Below are 18,917 nucleotides of genomic sequence, written 5' to 3' on the forward strand. Positions count from 1 at the left end.
GATAGGCGGGGGCGGCGGCGGTGAAGGTGACGGGGGCGCCGGCGGGAACATGGCGGCGGCGGCGGCAGCGATGCTGTGCGGGCGACGGCCAGCCGCGGGGCTGCTGCGGGTGAGGCGACCCGGGGCCCGGGTTTACCTTCTCCTTCCCTGCGCGGCCCCGGTCCCGCCGCCGGGCCCGGAAAGGCTCGGCCAAGGTCACACCGCCCCTGCGGCGGGGCGGCTGCGCCCCCTCCCCTCACCCTTGCGAGAAGCCCCGGCCCGGCAGTTCCTCCCAGCCGCGCGGAGGGAGCGGGTCCGGGCCGGGTGCGGTGAAGGGAGAAGCCGCTGGTGGGGGAAGGGCGGCCTCTCCCTCCACAGCGGTCCCGGGCCCCGCACCGAGCCCGGAGGGACCTTTATCCGCCATCCTGAGCGCGGCTTTTTCCACGGTCAGCGCCGCGAGTGCCGAGCCCTGTCCGTACCGCCGCAGCCCTAGGGATGTGCAGCCGCAGGGATGTCCCAGCCGGGCCGGGTCAGCACTCGGGCTGGATTCCTCTAATTAAGCAGTGTAACTATATAAGTTTATACCTGTAGGTGTTGTTTCTCAGCTAGGCAGTGGGATGCTGGTGCCCCAAAGCCTGTGTGGCTGGCAGCGCCGTTGGGTGCTGGCTGTGCCTGCCGTGCCTGGGGCGCTGGCATGGCACGGGAGCTGTGCTGGGAGGAAAAGGAGCGCGAGTGGATCTCATCCGAATTGCCATATGCAAAGCTGAAGGTTGCGTTTTACCAGCTGTGGAAGTGGGTCCTTCCTTCCTGACGGAGCATGAATACTCCTAGCAGACGCCAGGTGCACTTGGTAAACAATTGTCTGGTTAGTCCAGTTTAAATTTCAGGTGTTGTGCAGTAAGAGTATTTATAGTAGTATAGGTATTTATTTTGCTAGGCTTGCTTAGGCTTTGTTTTTATAACACTAACCCTTGAAGCACTGCTGTTAAAGCCCTGTAAGGGACATAATTATTTTTCAGGTAAAAGTTTAATTTAAAACTTCATGCAGGCTATTATAACTTGAAGTGGGGAGAAAACCAGACAAAAATCCCCAAACAAAACAAAAATCAAACAACTAATTCAGAACAGTAAAAAAAAAAAAAAAAAAGCCAGCCTTTTGTTAGCTAGTTTAAGGTTGGCAAATGAAGAGGAGAAACAGGCTAAATTTTTGTGTTGAGACACAACCAGAAGGTATTGTCTAGTTTATAAAAATGGTGATGTTCTTGTGTCCTTAAGCAGTTGTTATAAATTAGTATTAATTTAGCTGCAATTCAGTAATACAGATAGAAGGCCAGAAGTTTCCAATGTGCTGAAATGTTGTCTCAGGAAATGGCTAAAGAAAGTAGTTTAAGCCACTAATGGAAAGATTGCTCTGTTAATATATGAAACAATACCTACAGATATAACTTTTTATCTTTGTACTGCTTAATTAGATGAAGTGACTGGCTGGTGAATTAGACTGCTCAGATAATCCCTTTTTCTTGATTTTATTACCCTATCTTGGTGTAATGTTCTGAATTTGTTATCTTCATTTTTGTTCATAAAATACCAAGGGAGTGGAAGCTGCAGATGCAAACTACCACTGTTTAAAAGCAGTGGAGTTAATAGAAATGAATGAACAAAGTTCAGGGAAGCAGACAGAGGGACTAGTAAACTTTTTCAAGATAACAGCATTCACCTCTGTCTTCGATATATGCTACAGATGTACATAACAGATTTGGACAAAATGAATTTGGCATTGTTTTTGAAGGAGTATTTGTTTATTTTTCAGAAAACATATTATCACAGATGTTATGGTGAGACTGTACTAGACTACACTTCTTTTCAAAGGCATGTTTTGATTTTTTCATATTTTTCCAGTGTTTCTTAGTTATTAATTTTTGAAATAATGACTTCTATGAAAATGGGTACATGACATAATGAAACATTATGGCATTGGCTTTCTTGAGTGAGATTCTGAGAACTTTCTTGTTTTCAGGCTCTGAAGTATACAAGCCGTGGCTATGCATCACAGCGTACTTTAAACGTAAGTATAAAGCACTATCTGACTAATAAGCTGCTGTTTTAGATTTGTTTGTTAATAATTTTTAAGAAAATCATCACCAAAAAACTGGCTTAAAGACAATGTCACTTGTGCCCAAGCCACATTTTACTGCAAAATCTGAAATAAGTCAGATTGTCATTTTTATTTTGATTTGCTAAATGTGGGACAAAATTAGAAGTGTGTCAGCTGACATAAGCTTCATCTAACCATCAACCCAGAATGGGAAAATACAGCTGATATCAACTGATCACTTTGAAATTATTTGTGTTATCCTGCAACTTGCTGTTACAACATGAAAGATGAGGACAGGTTTGTTACTGTTACTAAAGTCTATCATTATGAAGGGGATACAGTAACAGACAACCATTTACAGTTTTAAACAAGTTTAATTTGTCTTTGTTTATTTTTTTTCTAGTGTTTTCTTTTTTTGCCTGTCTGTCTAAATAGAAAAACCCTCAAGACCAGGCCATGTAAAGCTTTGTGGTTAAATTTCACTGAAACTAATACAGCTGGAAGCAATCATTGTTGCTTCTTGGCAGCTGTCAGGGGCAGCTAGAGGTCTGACATGTGCATCTTTTTGGTGCCAGATTGTAGTGCTGCTCTCACAGGGTTATCAGGTGCACGCGTGGATGTAGCACTAAAGCTAAGAGGCAAAAGAAGAGTAAATTGTCTTTACTACTAGCCTAAGGCTGAATGTCATACCATGTCTTAAACTGCTGCTTACACCTTCTGCTGGCACCTGGGCTTTTGAATATATCCAGAGGTGGAGACCTCACAACCACTCTCGGTAACTGTGCCAGAGGTCAGCCACACTCCCAGAGGAGAGGTGTTTCCTGCTGTTCAGTGGGAACTCCTTTGTGTCAATTGGTGCTCACTGTGCACTGAAAAGAGTTTGGCTCTACCTTCTTTGCACCCTTCCTTGCAGTATTAACATTCATGGTGAAGTGCTGCTGTTGAAGTTCTCTGTGGCAGTACAGCCTTCTGGTGTATCAGCCACTCCTCTCAGTTTGGTGTCACCAGCAAACCTGCTGAGGGTGCACTGCACCATCATCCAGCTCATTAATGAAGATGTTACACAGGACTGGACCCAGTACTGATCACTGGTAGCTGCCCCCCAAACAGACTTTGTACCTCTGTCACCACCCCCAGCCTGGCCATTCAGCCCATTTCTATCCCCCTCACTGTCCGCTTGTCTAGCCCATCGCTCATTAGCTTCTGTATGAGGATTTTATGGGAGACAATGGTGAAAGCCCCAGGTAGACCATGTCTGCTCTCCCCTTCTTGACCAAAACAGTCACTTCACTGCAGAAGGCTGGCACTTTGTCTGAGCATGGCTTTCCCTTGGTGAATCCATGCTGATGACTCCAGATGATTTTCTTGCTCATGTAAATGTTTTTTTAGGGTTAGTTGTTTCATCACCTTTCGAGGGATCAAAATGGATCTCACTGACCTGTAGTTCCCTGGGTCCTCTTTCTTACCCTTTTTGAGGATTGGAGTAATGCTTGGCTGTTCTTCTTTTCTTGGGCACCATATATAATTTCTGTGACCGTCCCAACATTATTGAAAGTGACCTTAAAAAGTCACCTGCCAGCTCCCACAGAACTCATGGGAGCATCTGGTCAGGACCCATGGATTTATGCATGTCCAGTTTGCCCTGACTTGTTCCTCTTCCACCAAGGGTGCATCTTCCTTGCTCTACCGTTCCTGCAGTCTCTGGGACCTGGGATTCCTGAAGGCTGGTCTTAGTACTGAAGACTGAGGCAAAGAAAGCATTCAGTATTCAGCCTTGTCCTTTGTCACCAAGGAGGCCCATATTTTCCTTTCTTCTTAGGTGCTCAGGGAAGCCTTCCTGTTGCTTTTGTCATCGCTTGCCAGATTCAGTTCTTGGCTTTCATGACCTCATCCCCACCATGCTCAGACTGTGTGCCAGATTCTCTGTCCCTATTTCTGTCTCATACATAACTTAATGTATGGTTCATTTTTGCATGTGAGTTGTGGTATCCGTCCTGGCATTTTTACCCAGCTTACTTCTTTGATCCCCCTTTGCTCCAGGATGTTCATGATTCTTGCAAGCATCATCAATGCCAAGGCTGAGCTCAATGCACTCTACCTGTTCTGTCCTATAAAAGTGCAAGGCTTCTCCTCTCTCCCCTTGCCTAGTCTTCTTGACCTGTCCTTCCTAGAGAGCCCTTATCCTGGCATGGCAGCACTCCAGCCATGTGAGCCTTCTCACCACGGCTCCTTGATCCTAAGGCTGCAGTGCTACAGCTGCACACCAATCTCCTTAGGTTTACTCTCCATGCTGCATGCATTGATAGTGCTCTAAAACAATTGCAGGATGAAAGAGAAGCTGTGACATCAATGAAATAATAAAAAGTAGATACATTAAAAAAATACTAGTATATGTGTTCAATTGTGAGAAAGATTGTGACTTTTACTCTGTTCTTCTGCACTTAGGAGGTGGTGATAGCAAGTGCTGTAAGGACACCTATTGGATCTTTCCAAGGATCTCTTTCATCACTGCCAGCCACTAAACTTGGTTCCATTGCAATTAAGGGAGCAATTGACAGAGCAGGTATGTATACACATTTTTATTTTTTTTCCTATGGCAAAGAAAAGTGGCTCAGTGTCTTTTCAATGGTTTGGTAATGAAACTAGCCTGCAATGTCCTGGGTTTTTTGCTCCTGTGGCATTTTTAACTCTATGCACAAAAGCCATTTAAGTAAAGTTGGCTGTCAGGCTTTGGTTCAATTTGAATTAAGTGCTGCTTCTAGGAGCAGAATGTAGCCAGGGGTATCTGTGCTACTCCAGATGTGATTGAACATGATATTTGGTTTGTTGTTACGTGTAAGCTGATGCAAAAGCTACTTGCTGCTGAGACCAGTAGCCTTTCCTTTCCCTGCCTGTGTGTGGGCACATACATGTACTTGAAGGACAGCCTTGTCAGTCTTTTGATGGATTCAGTCTAGCTAAAAAGTTTTTTTAGGGGAGTGGAGGGTTAATACTACAAGAACTTGGACACCAGGGCTGTTGCAAGAGATGCAGCAGGAGAGCAGACCTCTTCTCTGTGGTGGCAGCTTGCTGTGGCCTTGACTTGCCCTTGCTGAACAAACAAAACTGTCTTTAGACATACATCATTCTAGAACAAAAAAAGTTTTGTGCATTTAACGATCCCTGAAAATTGAGGTTCTCTGGTGATTAGTAAGACTTGGAAATGCTGACTTCAGTGAAATAACTGCAGCTTGTTCTTCAGGGTGACAGGGGAATTATCTTCTAGAGGGATCACTAGTTCCCATGAATTATCTCCATGAATATAAGGGTAGAGGTCTGGAATGCACCCACTGGGGCCTGGGTTCTGTTAGCACATGGGTTGGATGTGGCAAATTTCATTAGTCTTTAATAGAAAGGTTCCCATTCAAGTTTTGTCAAAAGGATCCTGAATCAAAACTATTTTGTTTTTTAGGAATCCCTGCAGAAGAAGTGAAAGAGGCCTATATGGGCAATGTCCTGCAGGCTGGACAAGGACAAGCTCCAGCAAGACAAGCAGTTTTGGGTGCAGGTATTCCTTCTTGACACTGGGGTTGAAGGTTTTCTGTCTTTATGTAGCTGGAATCTATTGGGCCCTGAGTTAAAGCAGAGTGGTGGGCAGCCCTTTGTCAGGGTAGTCCGTGGATGCTTTTTGCCCTGTGATGGGTGAAGGGTGCATATTGCATTCATGCAACTGGGGTGTTAATTGCCTACAATGTTTGCAGAACCTGGAGAAGACAGTACTGGAGACCAGGCTGGTAATTCCACAACACTTTACATTAATGATGGATACTGCTCTGAATCTTTCACAAAACATACTCTTTGTCTTCAGTGTATCATTCATTATTCTTAATCCTGACTGTATAAAGAGTCAGTGAGTTCCTTCTAACACATGAGTATGTACAGCTCCTCTTCCTGTGGAGTCTCGAGCTGACACTGGAAGGATTCACTGTATGTTAGCTGTAACATGAAAGTTAGTGGGGTGCAGAAGTTATTTTCTTCTCCCTTCTTCTATGGGGGTGGGATTTTATACCTTAGCATGTTTCTAGCCAAGCCTGTCAGTCAGGGAGGAACTATGAACTTTCTTGTATATGTTGTACATTTTTTGAAGGAGAGGGAACTACTTTCATGTTAGGCAAAGTGATAAATATGGCTCTTTTCATTCACAGAATTATGTAGTGTCTTGAGTTGGAAGGGACCTTAGAAATCTCATTCCAACCCCCCTGCTGTGGGCAAGGACACCTTCCATTAGATCAGGGTGCTCAGAGTCCTGCCCAGCCTTGCCTGGGGTCTGTCTTGTTGCCAGTTGCTAAATTCTGCAGCTTATTTATGCTTTTCCAGCCTTGGATGCTGCTTAGAGGCAGGGATCAGGGTTTTGGGAACAGGAACAGTTCTGGAGTCCCTTTCTTGATCTTCCATTTCCTTGCCTTTCCCCTTATCGCATGTCAGTTGTTGGAAGGGGAGAAAAAAAAAAAGGGGTTTCCAAGGAGGATGGTAACTATGGATAAGTGTAGATAAATTGCCTTGGCAGGCTAAACAGTGCAAGCTGGACATCCTGGGCTTAGATAAAAATTGGTGCCATATGAAATGTTGCTGAAACACCAATAAATTACTGAAGTCTACCCTTCAAATAACAGCTGTACAAACTTCTTTGACTCAGGTCTGCCAATTGCCACTCCTACCACCACTGTCAATAAAGTCTGTGCTTCAGGAATGAAATCAATCATGATGGCAGCACAAAGCCTGATGTGTGGGAGTCAGGTATGTGGATTTTGTGCTGTTCTATGGAGAAAACCACACAGTTAATGTTGTTTGTAGATCTTGTCCTACTAATGGCTGTGCTTTTTGATTTGGGATTGTGTTTTGACTTGGGATAATAAAGCTACTTAGCAGGGGTTTGTTTTGTTTATGCAACACTAATTTTAGAATTGTTTAAGTATGTTTGAGTGCAAAACAGAAAAGAAAATTAATACTATAGTTGGAAAATTCAGACATGTTTTTAGAGCTGAAGAAACAAGGTGGATTGTTTGGGAGGTATTTACCTCATCTCTCTATTTCTCTACCCCCGCCCCACCTACCAGTCCAGCCCCCAAAATATAATTAAGGGAATTTTCAAGCTTTCAGTTTTGAAAAGGTGAAGAAATTTTTATGTAGTTAGTTTTTAGTGACTTGACTTTCAGACAGTGTTAACATTTAAATGAATTAAATACACATGTTCAAGCAATGTTTTTTCCAAGTACACTGAAAATCTTTCAGGCTTTTTTATTGTTTTAGAAGAAGCAGAATTTATTGTTGGTGAATAAGCTATTTCATTACAGAGCTTGACGAAGGAGAATTGCTCATCTCTGTCAACTTTCTTACAAGAATTTCTATACAATGGGAAAAAATTTCTGTCACTTCATGGGAGGATAGGATAATACATCATTTTCAGTAAGCGATTAAATGCTGTGAAGCAAATAATGTGGGTGAAGTGTGAATGTGAAGAAAGACATTTCAGTTTTGTTTTTAATTCCACACCCAAAGCATTTTGGCAGCATCTTTCGTTCTCTGAAGTGAAAATACAATCAGTTCGATTATATATATATTTGGCTTTAAAAGTAATTGGCTCATAAGTGAAGAATACTTTTGTGTGTGTGTTTAGAACAAAAGTAAAGTGCTTAAGTTTTGATGGCCCTTCTGTGGTAATCACAGTGTAACTGGAGTTAAGCAACTGCTTTATTGCTTTGGCCTTGGCCTGCAGAAAACAGCACTTTGTCTGGGGCCTGCTGAAGTTGATGGAAATCTTGTCAGCAGACTTTGAACCAGGCCCAGCATGTCTTTGTAAACAGCTACATTTGGATTTAGTCATTTATATCCAATGAGTTCATGAGAGTGGTTGTGCCTTTGGTTGGTTTGACAGATGTAGGCCATGAGCTCTGAATAGAACTGGAATTTTCAGCTGAATTAATCATACAAGCTGTGCTGCCAGTCTCAGCAAAATCAGAGACTCAGCCAGCTATTAGTTTCTTAGAGCTATTTATTATGGGGGGCTTGGTATTGGTTTGTTTTTCCTGGCTGTGGGCTGTGAGGTATCTGTGGTATGACAGTCAGCGATGGTTCCCAGTGGCTTAAATCAGTGTACACCATTATATAAGCAATTGTATTGGCTCTCTCTCCAGGTCTTTCACTTAATGGAATTGAAATGCCAGGGACTCTTGTTCCTCTAGTCTGCTGCTGCTTCCATATCTCCACTGCCTTTCCAATTTATCTGTCTTCTCAATAGTTTTGTCTCCAGCCTTCTTTCTTTTCTTTATTGCTTCATGTCATGTTTCTGCCAGGATGGATGAACTGTCATCAATTGTTCCTGTTATTTGCTTTTTAAATGCTTAAAGGGTGTTCTTTTTATCTCCTTCTCTAAGACTTCTCAGAAATACGAAGTGCTCATGCTTAAGCTTTTACTCATAGTGTTCCTACAAGAAGTCATGGAGAACACACTGCATGATTATTAATTTTATCTTGTTTCCTTTGGGCAGGATGTCATGGTCGCTGGTGGAATGGAGAGCATGTCTAATGTTCCCTACACGATGAGCAGAGGAGCAACACCTTATGGAGGAGTAAAGCTGGAAGACCTGATAGTAAAAGATGGACTGACAGATGCTTACAACCATATCCATATGGTAAATATTCCTGCACAGTGCTCATGTACCAACCATAGATAGACCTGCTGCAGATCTGAAAAGCTTGCTTATAGTTGTTATGAAACCGCTTCATCTAGCAAGCCTGGATATGAGCAGGAAAAAGTCTTCCATTTCCAGGTTTCCTGCAGCAGCTGTAATGGAGGGACAGAACAGAAGACCACAATAGCACAGCATTGTGTGTTAGTAATTACCTGTCTCTGCAGTCTGAATAGCCTAAAGCAAGGATTAAGAGAAAAATTAATTCTGCTACTGATGGGTTGCTGTTGCTCCATCTGAGCAAGGGAGCAATCAAGCTGTTTGGTGTCTTTGAGGATATCTGCTCTGAAGGATCCAGCAGGCCCATGTTTTTCCCTCCCCCAGAGTACATATCTCATATCTCCTGTGGGAAGGTTTGAGTCAGCTGGTGTGCTTACTCATCAGCAGAGTAACTTAAATTGGACAAACAAGGGCAAACTTAGGATGGGTTTGGAAAACAACTGATGCAAAGGCAATCAAGAACAATCACCAGGGAAGAAAATTTAGAAAAGAGAATGGCTACTTTCAGCTTATGAATATCTCTGACTTTTACCAGTGGTAATTCACAGCTGTAGGGCGTTATTGATTGATCAATTGGTGTTCTTGGTGGGATACAATAAAATGTCATGAAGAATATTTACTTTGATCCATAGATTTGGTATAGGCCTCACATATGTATGATTTATTTTTTTGCACTCTAGTGCTTAGGCTATGTGGGAATGTTGAAATTCATTCCCACATTCCTGCTAAAATGTATTTTGAATGTGAGGATTTTATAGGAATCTCAAGAATGGCTCTGATAGTTCCCTCGTGTGAGGAAAAATTCTAGCAGTTGGTTATAATACACCAAGTTTTATTAGATTGGGACAGCATGTTGGAACCTTTTTGTCTGTCTTATAGCAGATGTAGGTTGTTTAGAAGGCCTTAACAGTCTGTGTGAAAATATACAAGAAAATCCATAGGATGGCTTTGTGAACTTACTTTTGGCTGTGTTTTGGCAATAGCATAAGTTGCTGATGCTTTGAAGTTTGAAGACTTTAAATTCATTAATTACATACAAGTGAACTTGCTTATTTGAAGAACTGGAGGGACACAATACTAAAGGGTTTTGTGTGATTCATTGAGTTTTCTAATGAAATGAGGTGGAACAAAACCTCTTCAAGGGCAAATCTTTTCAGTTGACTAAATGATTTTTTAAGAATTTTGTCACTGGATATTTAGATAGTGAGGATAATGAATTGTGAGTATATAATGACAATTATGATTTGCCTATATATATAAAATAATTGGGTTGTTCCATTCTACTTATTTCATTCCAGTTATTAGAAAAAACAAATGCATTCTTTTATTTTAGAGATTCTGAAGGCTAAGTAAGCTCTGTGTGTTGACCTGTTGCAATCTTTGGAATATGCAGGGCAATAATGGAGTGAAAAACCTAGGAAAATTATGTGAACATGTGGTTCTGTGGCTGAACAATGATCTTCAGTCTCTGAAGATATCAGCCCTAAGCACTTTAAACTTACTTTTGCATGCAGTTTTAACAGAAAAAAAAAAACAAAACCAAAAAAACCCCCACCTTTTTAAGAAAAGTTCCTTTATGGCTTTGATAATCTGGATCCAGAAAACAGTTGCTAAATCTGACGATTGTATTTTAAAACCAAGAGTTACTATTTGTTCATGACGGTATAAATCAGAAACAGACACCAAATACTAGTCGCATTCAGTTCTGGAAATCTGCTGGTTGAGGTTTTTTCAGTTGTAGTTGAGCTTTGCGTCTTTAGGAATGCCAAACCTAACAGGCCTGGTTTCCTCCAAGGGCAACTGTGCTGAGAACACTGCAAAGAAGTTCACTATTTCCAGAGAGGAGCAAGACACTTATGCCATAGGCTCTTACACCAAGAGCAAAACAGCCTGGGAATCGGGAGTACTGAAAAATGAAATAGTTCCTGTCACTATTTCAAAAAAAGGTATTGTGGAAAGGCATGATGAGATTAATCTTGTTTCTTATAGAAAGCTGTGATGTTGTCTGTGTTCAGTGCAAATTGTATTGTTTAAACATGTGCATCTCAGGAACATTAACTTTGATCACCTAAGAATTTTCTGTTAGTCAGACTTTCTGGTGAACAGCAGTCAGCGACCTGTCATCTGGTTTTTGTTTTTCATTTTTTCTTTAATGTTGCACCCTATATCTTTTTTTTTTTGGTCTAAGTGAAAGTTAGCTATTGAATTTAGTTATGGCTTAAGTACATCTATTTGTATCTATTTGTTTTAATTTACATTAAGGATAGGCTCTTTGTCCTTTTTGTTCAGCCACTGGGAAGTATAAATGGATTTGCTGTAAATAAATTTGGTTAAGGAATAACTTTTTTTCAGTTTATCTAAACACATTTCTTGATATGCATTTTACATGCATTTGCAATTTTTTACCAAAATAAGTTATTTATGTAAGGCAGTATTTAGTAAACTGTTCTACCAAATAATAAACCAAATCTTAATTTCAGGGAAACCAGATACAGAAGTGAAAGAAGATGAAGAATACAAACGTGTCGATTTCAGTAAAGTTCCAAAGCTGAAAGCTGTTTTCCAAAAAGAAAACGGTAAATGTAATTAACAGAACTGCTTAATTTCCTGCCAAGTGCAGGGATGTTTTGTCAGGGTGGAGAGTACTGTTCACAAGAGCTTGAATGGCCAACAACAGCTCTTTTATTTTTAAATGTCTGCTGAGATAAAGAACCATGCTGCAACACAGCATGAACTGACTTGGATTAAAAGATGGTCCAAGGACCTTAAACCAATGAACACCTCTGTTTGGGACATTTACCTTAAAAAGAGTGACAGATGGGTTTCAGTTTCACCGTTGGCTTTGGTCTCTGCCAAGTGTAAACTGTTGCTGTGGAGCTGGAGTGGCTTTACAGAATTGCCATTGCTTCCTGAATCTGTAATTGATGAACCTTCCTGGCTAGCTCAAAACTGTCCTTCATTTACAACCCTTCCTGAGCTGGAATTCTGTGAAAATGCCAGCAATGCAGCTGCCAAGGAAGGCATGATCTAAACTGGCACTGGGATAAGGATACAAGTACCTGTGGCTGCATGTGTTACATCAGATACCAAAAAACAACTCATTTAACTCAGTGCAACAGGTTTCACCAAATGATTAAGACTTCTTGTTCAATGAACTCGGGGAAAAACAATCCTTAACAGGATAAATGTGAGCTGTTTTGCACAACACTTTCACCTGTATCTGAGGAGTGTTTTACCTTTCCTAGGAACAGTTACAGCTGCTAATGCCAGTACTCTGAATGATGGAGCAGCTGCTTTGGTGCTGATGACTACAGAGGCAGCCAAGAGACTGAAAGTCAAACCTTTGGCACGAATAGTAGGTATGATCTTCCTTACCTGTAGGAAGTCCTGGGAAATACTCCAATAGTGTGCCCTCAGACTGGGAGTCCTGTTTGGCTGGTTACCTGACATAATGGCTGCATCTTCCCAGTACAGTCCTTGAAATTTCAAGTGTTACACCAGCAGACTTTTGACCATAAACAGAATTTTCTATATATTATAATAAAAATCTGAAAGTATTATTGCGTGGTTTACTTAGGCACTACATTTTAGATGCCACTATTTCATAGACCATGGTATTCAGAATTTCTCTATCTTGGCAGTGTTTGCTGCTTGCAAAGAAAATAATGTGTGGTAAAAACATAATGTCTTTAAACACCTTTTCTGATTTTTTTCTTTTTTCAGCTTTTGCAGATGCTGCTGTTGATCCTATTGACTTTCCAATTGCACCTGCATATGCTGTTCCTAAGGTAAGAATAAAACTGAGTGGGTTTTGGAAAAAAACAGGCTTCCCTAGAATTCCACTGTTAGTTCATCCCCTCAGTGGGGCTTCTTAAATTAGGATTGAAATTATAATGATGTCCTAAATACAAGGAACAGATGTTTTACAGAGGACCAAGGCTAGACTGTAGATCTTCAGAGTTAATGAATTTCACACACTGGTTTTGGAAGAGACTACTGTTCTATACTGCTTTTAGCAACTTTGGGCATGTTTGCACCTTTGAAGTTTTGCAGCCTTTATGGCCAAAAGGCAAAATAAGTATGGTTATACAAGGACAGACTCCTTCTAAAAGGAACTGAATAGCAGTGTATGGTGTGAGGCAGTACTGTGTCATTTTTAATGGACTTATGGACTTACTGTAGCAGCAGTCTTAGCGTTGTGTGATGGAAATGCATCCTTGGCTGCTCTCCATTCCTTCTTCGGTGAAAATTCAAGTTTGTGGTTGAGTCCCTCGATTTTGCTTTTTCCCATCTGACAAAGAGGTTCCTAAATGTGAATTTGTGAATCAAGTATGGGCAGCCCGAGTCACTGACTTCAATATAGACCTATTATTTCTTTAATTAGTTTCCTCATTTTCTCATAGTAGTAATTATTTTGTATTATTTCTAGATCCTAAGTGAGACAGGCCTGAAAAAAGAAGATATTGCAATGTGGGAAATTAACGAAGCATTCAGTGTTGTGGTGCTGGCCAATATTAAAATGCTGGGCATTGATCCACAGAAAGTAAATATTAATGGAGGCGCTGTCTCTCTTGGACATCCAATAGGGTAAGCTTTGAAAGAGCTTTGCTGCATGTAGAGGTACTCTGTAATATACAGGCTGACATAGAGGTGACTTATTTTTCCTGAAGAAACTTTAGCTATACATACACAAACAAAAATGCTGTGTTTAAGAACCTTTGTGTTTATTCCTCTCTAGCTCCAGTACTTAATCTGTACTACACAGAACTGCAGAAAAAAGGATTGTTTCAGGTTTTTGGTTGGTACTATATTCTTCCTGTGTAGGTCAAATTAAGAATTTCCTTTAAACTAAGCTATGTTCTTTTGTTTTTCTTGTATCTAGAATGTCTGGAGCAAGAATTGTCGTTCACATGGCACATGCTTTGAAACCAGGACAATATGGTCTTGCAGGAATCTGCAATGGAGGCGGAGGTGCTTCTGCAATACTGATACAGAAGCTGTAGCCCAAGCAGCATCAGAAACACAGCCTTGAATGCTCTCTGATCAAAACTGAGTGGTAGCTGTTACATCTTATTTATCAATCAGTGGATGAATTCTGTAACTGCTATTCTAAAATCAATGATTACTGATCCAGACAAATGGCATTTTATTGCTTTATCAGTTCAAGTTTTTATACAAGTACAAATAAGCAATGTCAAATTTTAATTTTGGCTTGAAACCTGACAATAAAGTATGTTAACTATAGCTCCCTCTCTCACTGACATATCATTTTTAAAGGCCCTTGAAAAGGAATTCTCTTGGTAACTCACAGAGTGCTGCTACTGGAAATGGTTGTTTTCTCCTAAAAATTATTTGCATTATGACAGCAGCTTGGTGCTGAAGATATTTTTTTCCTATGTAAGTCAATGGGTAATTCACATCTTCATTAGAACCAGCGTCCCTGAGCTGACACTTACGGTGGGTAGTGGATGGCCCAGGCAAGAGTTACCTTCAGTCTCAAACAGCAAATGAATTTAAGTGTCACCATCACTATTAAGCATTTTATGCTTAAGATAATTTTGGTGCTTGCCTGCCCTAGTCCCTCTGACAACTGCTATTAGAACTTAGTATTTAATATTGGACTCTTTGTCTTTAAAAACAGCTGACTAACAGGACTTTTCTATTCAGTATCTGCAAAGCTGCTTAGTGGACTTAAAAACATTAAGCAAAACACAGAACTTTTTATTAAAACAAAAATATTTATTCAAGCTGTAAATGCTATGCAGTATTTAGTTACTGGATGGGTTTAATATAAACATCTACTGCATAATCTTGTTCCTTAGGAATCCTTGTATTGTTTCTGAAACATTGCCCTGTTACTGTACAGATCTCTTACAATAAAACTTGCAAATTTTTTTTTTTAAATGTCAACAATTTGAGAACAAAGGAAGAAATACCAGTAAAGAAAATTCTGTAGTTTTGGAGCAAGGTGTGCTCATTCAGTAAAATGGAGGCTGAGCTCCTCCTGCCCCCCTTTTGGAGACAGTTTTTATAATAGCTATGACAACTTCTGTGTTAAACAGAAAAATGAGATGCAAATTTTTCCATGTCTGGCTAAAAATTAAGAGTCAGGTAGTATAATTTCTCAGCAGTACAAATGAAAGGTGAGGGAATTGACTTTTGCATTGTGAATTACAGACTGTAATTCTTGTTTAGCTGTTGCTTCAGTTGAAGTATTCATACTGAGGCATGACCCCACACAAAAATATGTTGCTTAAAAACAGCTTTTGCATTTGAATGACATTCAGCGGAAAATACTGAAAACAGAGAAGGCTTGTCCAAATTAAAGTTCTTGGCTGAATGACTGGCTAGGAAAAGCTCCACAAGATGAGAAGTGCTTTTTGAGGTTTTACTGGCCTTTTTGTTATTTCGTTCAAAGCCTTACAACACAGGTTTGACAGTTATGAAACAAGAGAGTGTGAGCACAAGCCACTTAGAGCTGAATATTTAAGTCACTTTCAGATGCAACAAAACAATGAGAAGTGGCCAAGGTAGCTGCCCCATCTTAGAGTGGTGAATCACAAACACCACCTTTCCACAGACTGGCTGAGCGCTTTGGAGAAGTAGAGAAAGCAGCAGAACACAGACAACGTGGTCTAACAGGAAATGTACAATCTTTCTTACATTTCATTTACACAAATTTACAGTTTTGCAATTTAAATGGCTCTATAATTATGTAAGTGCTTTTTCAAAAATAAACATATACCAACTCAATGATATTTACACTTTGCAACCTGCTTCAGAATCAGCACGACTTTGCTATAAAGTGAAACTTCAGTGCACTGAAAGTGCAACTTGCCCTTTAGAGTTAACTTCTTTTCCCATGCAAAACCTCAGCACTGCTCCACTGAGCTTCAGACGGCCCCACTTCAACTTCTTTTTGTTCATTCATCATAATGCAAAGACAACAAGAACTTGTCCACATCCATTCCTGCTGGAAAAGAATTTGGGAGCTTCTTTTTCTGTAGGAGAGGAAAGTAACAACTGTGTTAAATATAAAGAACCTGGAAGAACTGAAGAGTCTCCAAGCATTTTTTTCTTCCTCATTCTTGCATCCACCTTTTATCTGTTCCTGCACAAATCTGCTCCAGAACTCAGACACTTCCATATGCCCTTCACATGTGCTCCCCTCTCCAAGGAATGGAGCATTTTCCAGTCTCAGTGTTTCAGGAGCACGCTAAAACTAATTAAGGGAATTACAAAGTTATACTCCTATTTGGTTATTTACATCCAGACACCTTTTTGTGTCTCACACCTTGGCAATTTGCCTTTAAATCCTCAAGTCAAAGGCACAGTGCTGCACACTACAAAGACCGGGAGTATCACTAATGGTTCTAAACAAGGATGCAAGAGCAGCCTGAATTCTAGTAAGGCCTACTTTGAGTTTCACTTAATTCTTACATTCCACCTAAAAGCTTGGAATTTAGAAACTCATTCACATTTTAGGAGAAATAATGTAATTGTCATTGGTGCCTATTTAGAGAGTTAGTAGGAGTTACTTACGTGTATCTGAAGACTAAACCAATATTAAGAAAGCTTAGTTCAGAGTACACTCAAGAGGCAAAGCTGGAAAAACTGGCTAATCTAAATAGGATATAGGGGATTTGCACTAGAACCTCTGAACCATTGCATTACAAATAGTATACATGAAGATACCTAATACATGTTTAGAATTTTAATTAGAAGAAGCAGATGTTTATACTTGCCTTGATTTTCTTTTTTTTGGATGGTGTTGGAGAGCTCTGAAGGTCCTTTCTACTCGCAGAACGAGAATTTCTCTCCCCCTCATTTAAGTCCTCCAGTTTCCTTTTCTTTACGGTGCTCCTCAAAGCCCTGAACTGCTGGGTGTTGTCCTTGAGGGGGGTTGCAGCGCTAGTCCTTGCGATGGCCGCCCGCGACAGGATCATGAGGGTGTGCGCGGCCATGCTGACGCTGTTCTCGCTGCCCGTCTCGCTGGCCGGGCTGCAGGCGGGCAGGTCGGGCGTGGCGGGGGGCACCATGATGCGGGTCGTGGCGCTGTCCTCGGCGAAGCGCCGGCAGGTCGGGGTGCGGACGCTGTCGGTGGTGTCATCCGTGTGCCTGTCCCCAACTCCCGACGGCGTCCGGGGCACCGGCAGCTCTCCGTTCTCAACCGTCTTTCCAGCAGGGCTTTGCCACTGGATGTCCTGCAGCATCTCCACGCACTGTTTACCGAATGGGCTGGACAGGCCGAGGCCCTGGCCAGAAGCTTTAGCGGGTTCTCGCTTCGGCTCCTTCGAGGACAAAGGAACAGACACCGATGATTTGCCGCTGCCAGCCCCATTTGACAGCGACCCCTGCTTTTTGTTCAGCTCTTGTACTGAAGCAACTGTCTTCTCATTCCATAAGCCAACGCTTTGTTGGCCGTTTGAGAGTTTGGCAGTGTCCTGGCTCTTCTGCTTTTCATCAGTGTCCCTTCGGAGCTCATTCTCTTTGTTTGCTGTTGTCTTGTGGAAGGGATCTAATGAAAGCCCTGCAGTTGCCACCTTCCGCTCGGGCTGTGGCTCCTTTGCAGATGTGCCTCTGTTGCTACTGACTTCTGGCCTACACAGAATTCTGGGCAATGTTTTGTCTTTGTCTCTCTTTGGTACCTGTGCCTTAGCAGAGGAGGATGCAGAGTCAACAGCAAGTAAAGGGCTTTCATTTCTTTCTTTCTGCAATGAACTCTTAGGAGCCTGAATTTGGGTGCTTCCTCCTGGAGTGGGTAGGACGTTATCAAAACAAAGCACTCTCCTGTGACTCTCACTCTGTCTTGAATTTGAGCTTATGTTCTCTGCTGGTGCAACAGGTAAGTTCTCTTCCACTTTCCTTCCTGGTTCTGCACTGGTAAGCTTGTCCAAATTTCCAGCCCTGAAAATGAGATGAAAACATTTCACTGACATGTTTATTCTTACTAGGCAAGTTAATTTCAGCTGACTGGAAGTCCCCACCCATCCCTCCAAAAACCTCTCTCCATCCTAAATACAAGTATTTTATCAACACGTAAAGACCAAGAGTAAGGAATGACAACTGCAGAAAGCTCAGAGAAGGCTTTCTTGGTATGAAAAAAAAGTATGAAAAAAAGTCTGTACTCTGAACAATTAGGTAGACTGGGGCTCCTCAGCCTGGAAAGAGAGAACACTGAGGGGAAATGCAATAGAGCTCTGTGAGGAAAGCCCACAAAAAGGACACTATGTGCTGTATGTTCCAGTAGAAAAACTAAGGGCATGAAATAACACTGGTATTAGGTTCAAAACACAACACGGAGGTCTGAACACTGCATGTAACTAAACCTGGGAAGTTTTTTACCTTGGGATATTTGTGGATGCTGGTAGCTTACTTGACTTCAAAAGAAACTGAGTACATTCATGACAGGACAGTCCATCCCAGAATACTACTTACGGCTCTGGAATCCTTAGAGCTGGAATTCCTAAGAGGCTGCCAGAATATATTGGACAATGTAATCACATGTCTTTGTACTCTTCCCTATGCGCTTGCTGTGCATGGTGGGACATTGAGCAAGACAACAGTGGGCATCTGGACAACAACATCCAAACTCCCTGGGGTGTGGTCTCCACCTGACAGCCAGCCCCATTCACGTGAAAAAGCCACCACAGCACTGTGGAAAGAAAAATGCTTCTGCTCTGTCAGCTCATACACTGTTCTGTCTCTGCCCTCTGCCTGGCTTGTGCTGCATTTCCAAGGGGAGCTTCACCATCACTCATCTATGCCTGTAAGGCTCTCTCCCTGCACATAAATATCTATGATTTCTATGAGGAAAAGTCAAGTTTTTTGGATGCTAACTTTGGTACCTTTGAAATGGTAGAAAAGGTCTGAGTGGTAGCAGTTTGTTTTCTTTCCATGAAATTTGAGATGAGACAGAGGGTAAAAGTGGAAATAAGAAATTACACCTCTCTGCAGGAAAGATTTTTCTCTCTTTGCTATGCAAAACATATATCTAGAGATCAATTCTGAATTACTAAAGTGGTATTATCCAAGATCTTGCTTCTGTGTTTTTTAAAAAAATCAGTACTTTTTGCATGCATGTATATAGTATAACTTGATATATGGTTGGGATT

At 41.4% G+C, this 18,917-nt stretch overlaps 2 protein-coding genes across 4 annotated transcripts in view; one reads left to right on the plus strand and one right to left on the minus strand.

The window, feature by feature from the left end:
* Positions 1–14,046, plus strand: ACAT1 (acetyl-CoA acetyltransferase 1). Its single transcript, XM_021529373.3, has 12 exons — positions 1–109; positions 1,997–2,044; positions 4,520–4,637; positions 5,526–5,621; positions 6,750–6,850; positions 8,602–8,745; positions 10,598–10,748; positions 11,283–11,378; positions 12,048–12,161; positions 12,526–12,590; positions 13,232–13,389; positions 13,685–14,046. The coding sequence occupies exons 1-12, from the start codon at positions 50–52 to the stop codon at positions 13,803–13,805; spliced, it is 1,272 nt and encodes a 423-aa protein (XP_021385048.3). The 5' UTR covers positions 1–49; the 3' UTR covers positions 13,806–14,046.
* NPAT (nuclear protein, coactivator of histone transcription) overlaps positions 13,942–18,917 on the minus strand; it is a 23,777-nt gene continuing 18,801 nt past the window's right edge. For all 3 annotated transcript variants that reach the window (XM_077781349.1, XM_077781350.1, XM_077781348.1), the window contains 2 exons: positions 16,548–17,709; positions 13,942–15,803 (listed from right to left, as the gene is read on the minus strand). In XM_077781349.1, the coding sequence (XP_077637475.1) occupies positions 15,726–15,803; positions 16,548–17,709 (1,240 nt within the window). In that variant the 3' untranslated portion in view covers positions 13,942–15,725. The remainder of the gene's footprint in view (positions 15,804–16,547; positions 17,710–18,917) is intronic.

This window comes from Lonchura striata, chromosome 2 (genome assembly GCF_046129695.1).
Source record: "Lonchura striata isolate bLonStr1 chromosome 2, bLonStr1.mat, whole genome shotgun sequence".
Taxonomy (NCBI): Eukaryota; Metazoa; Chordata; class Aves; order Passeriformes; family Estrildidae; genus Lonchura; species Lonchura striata.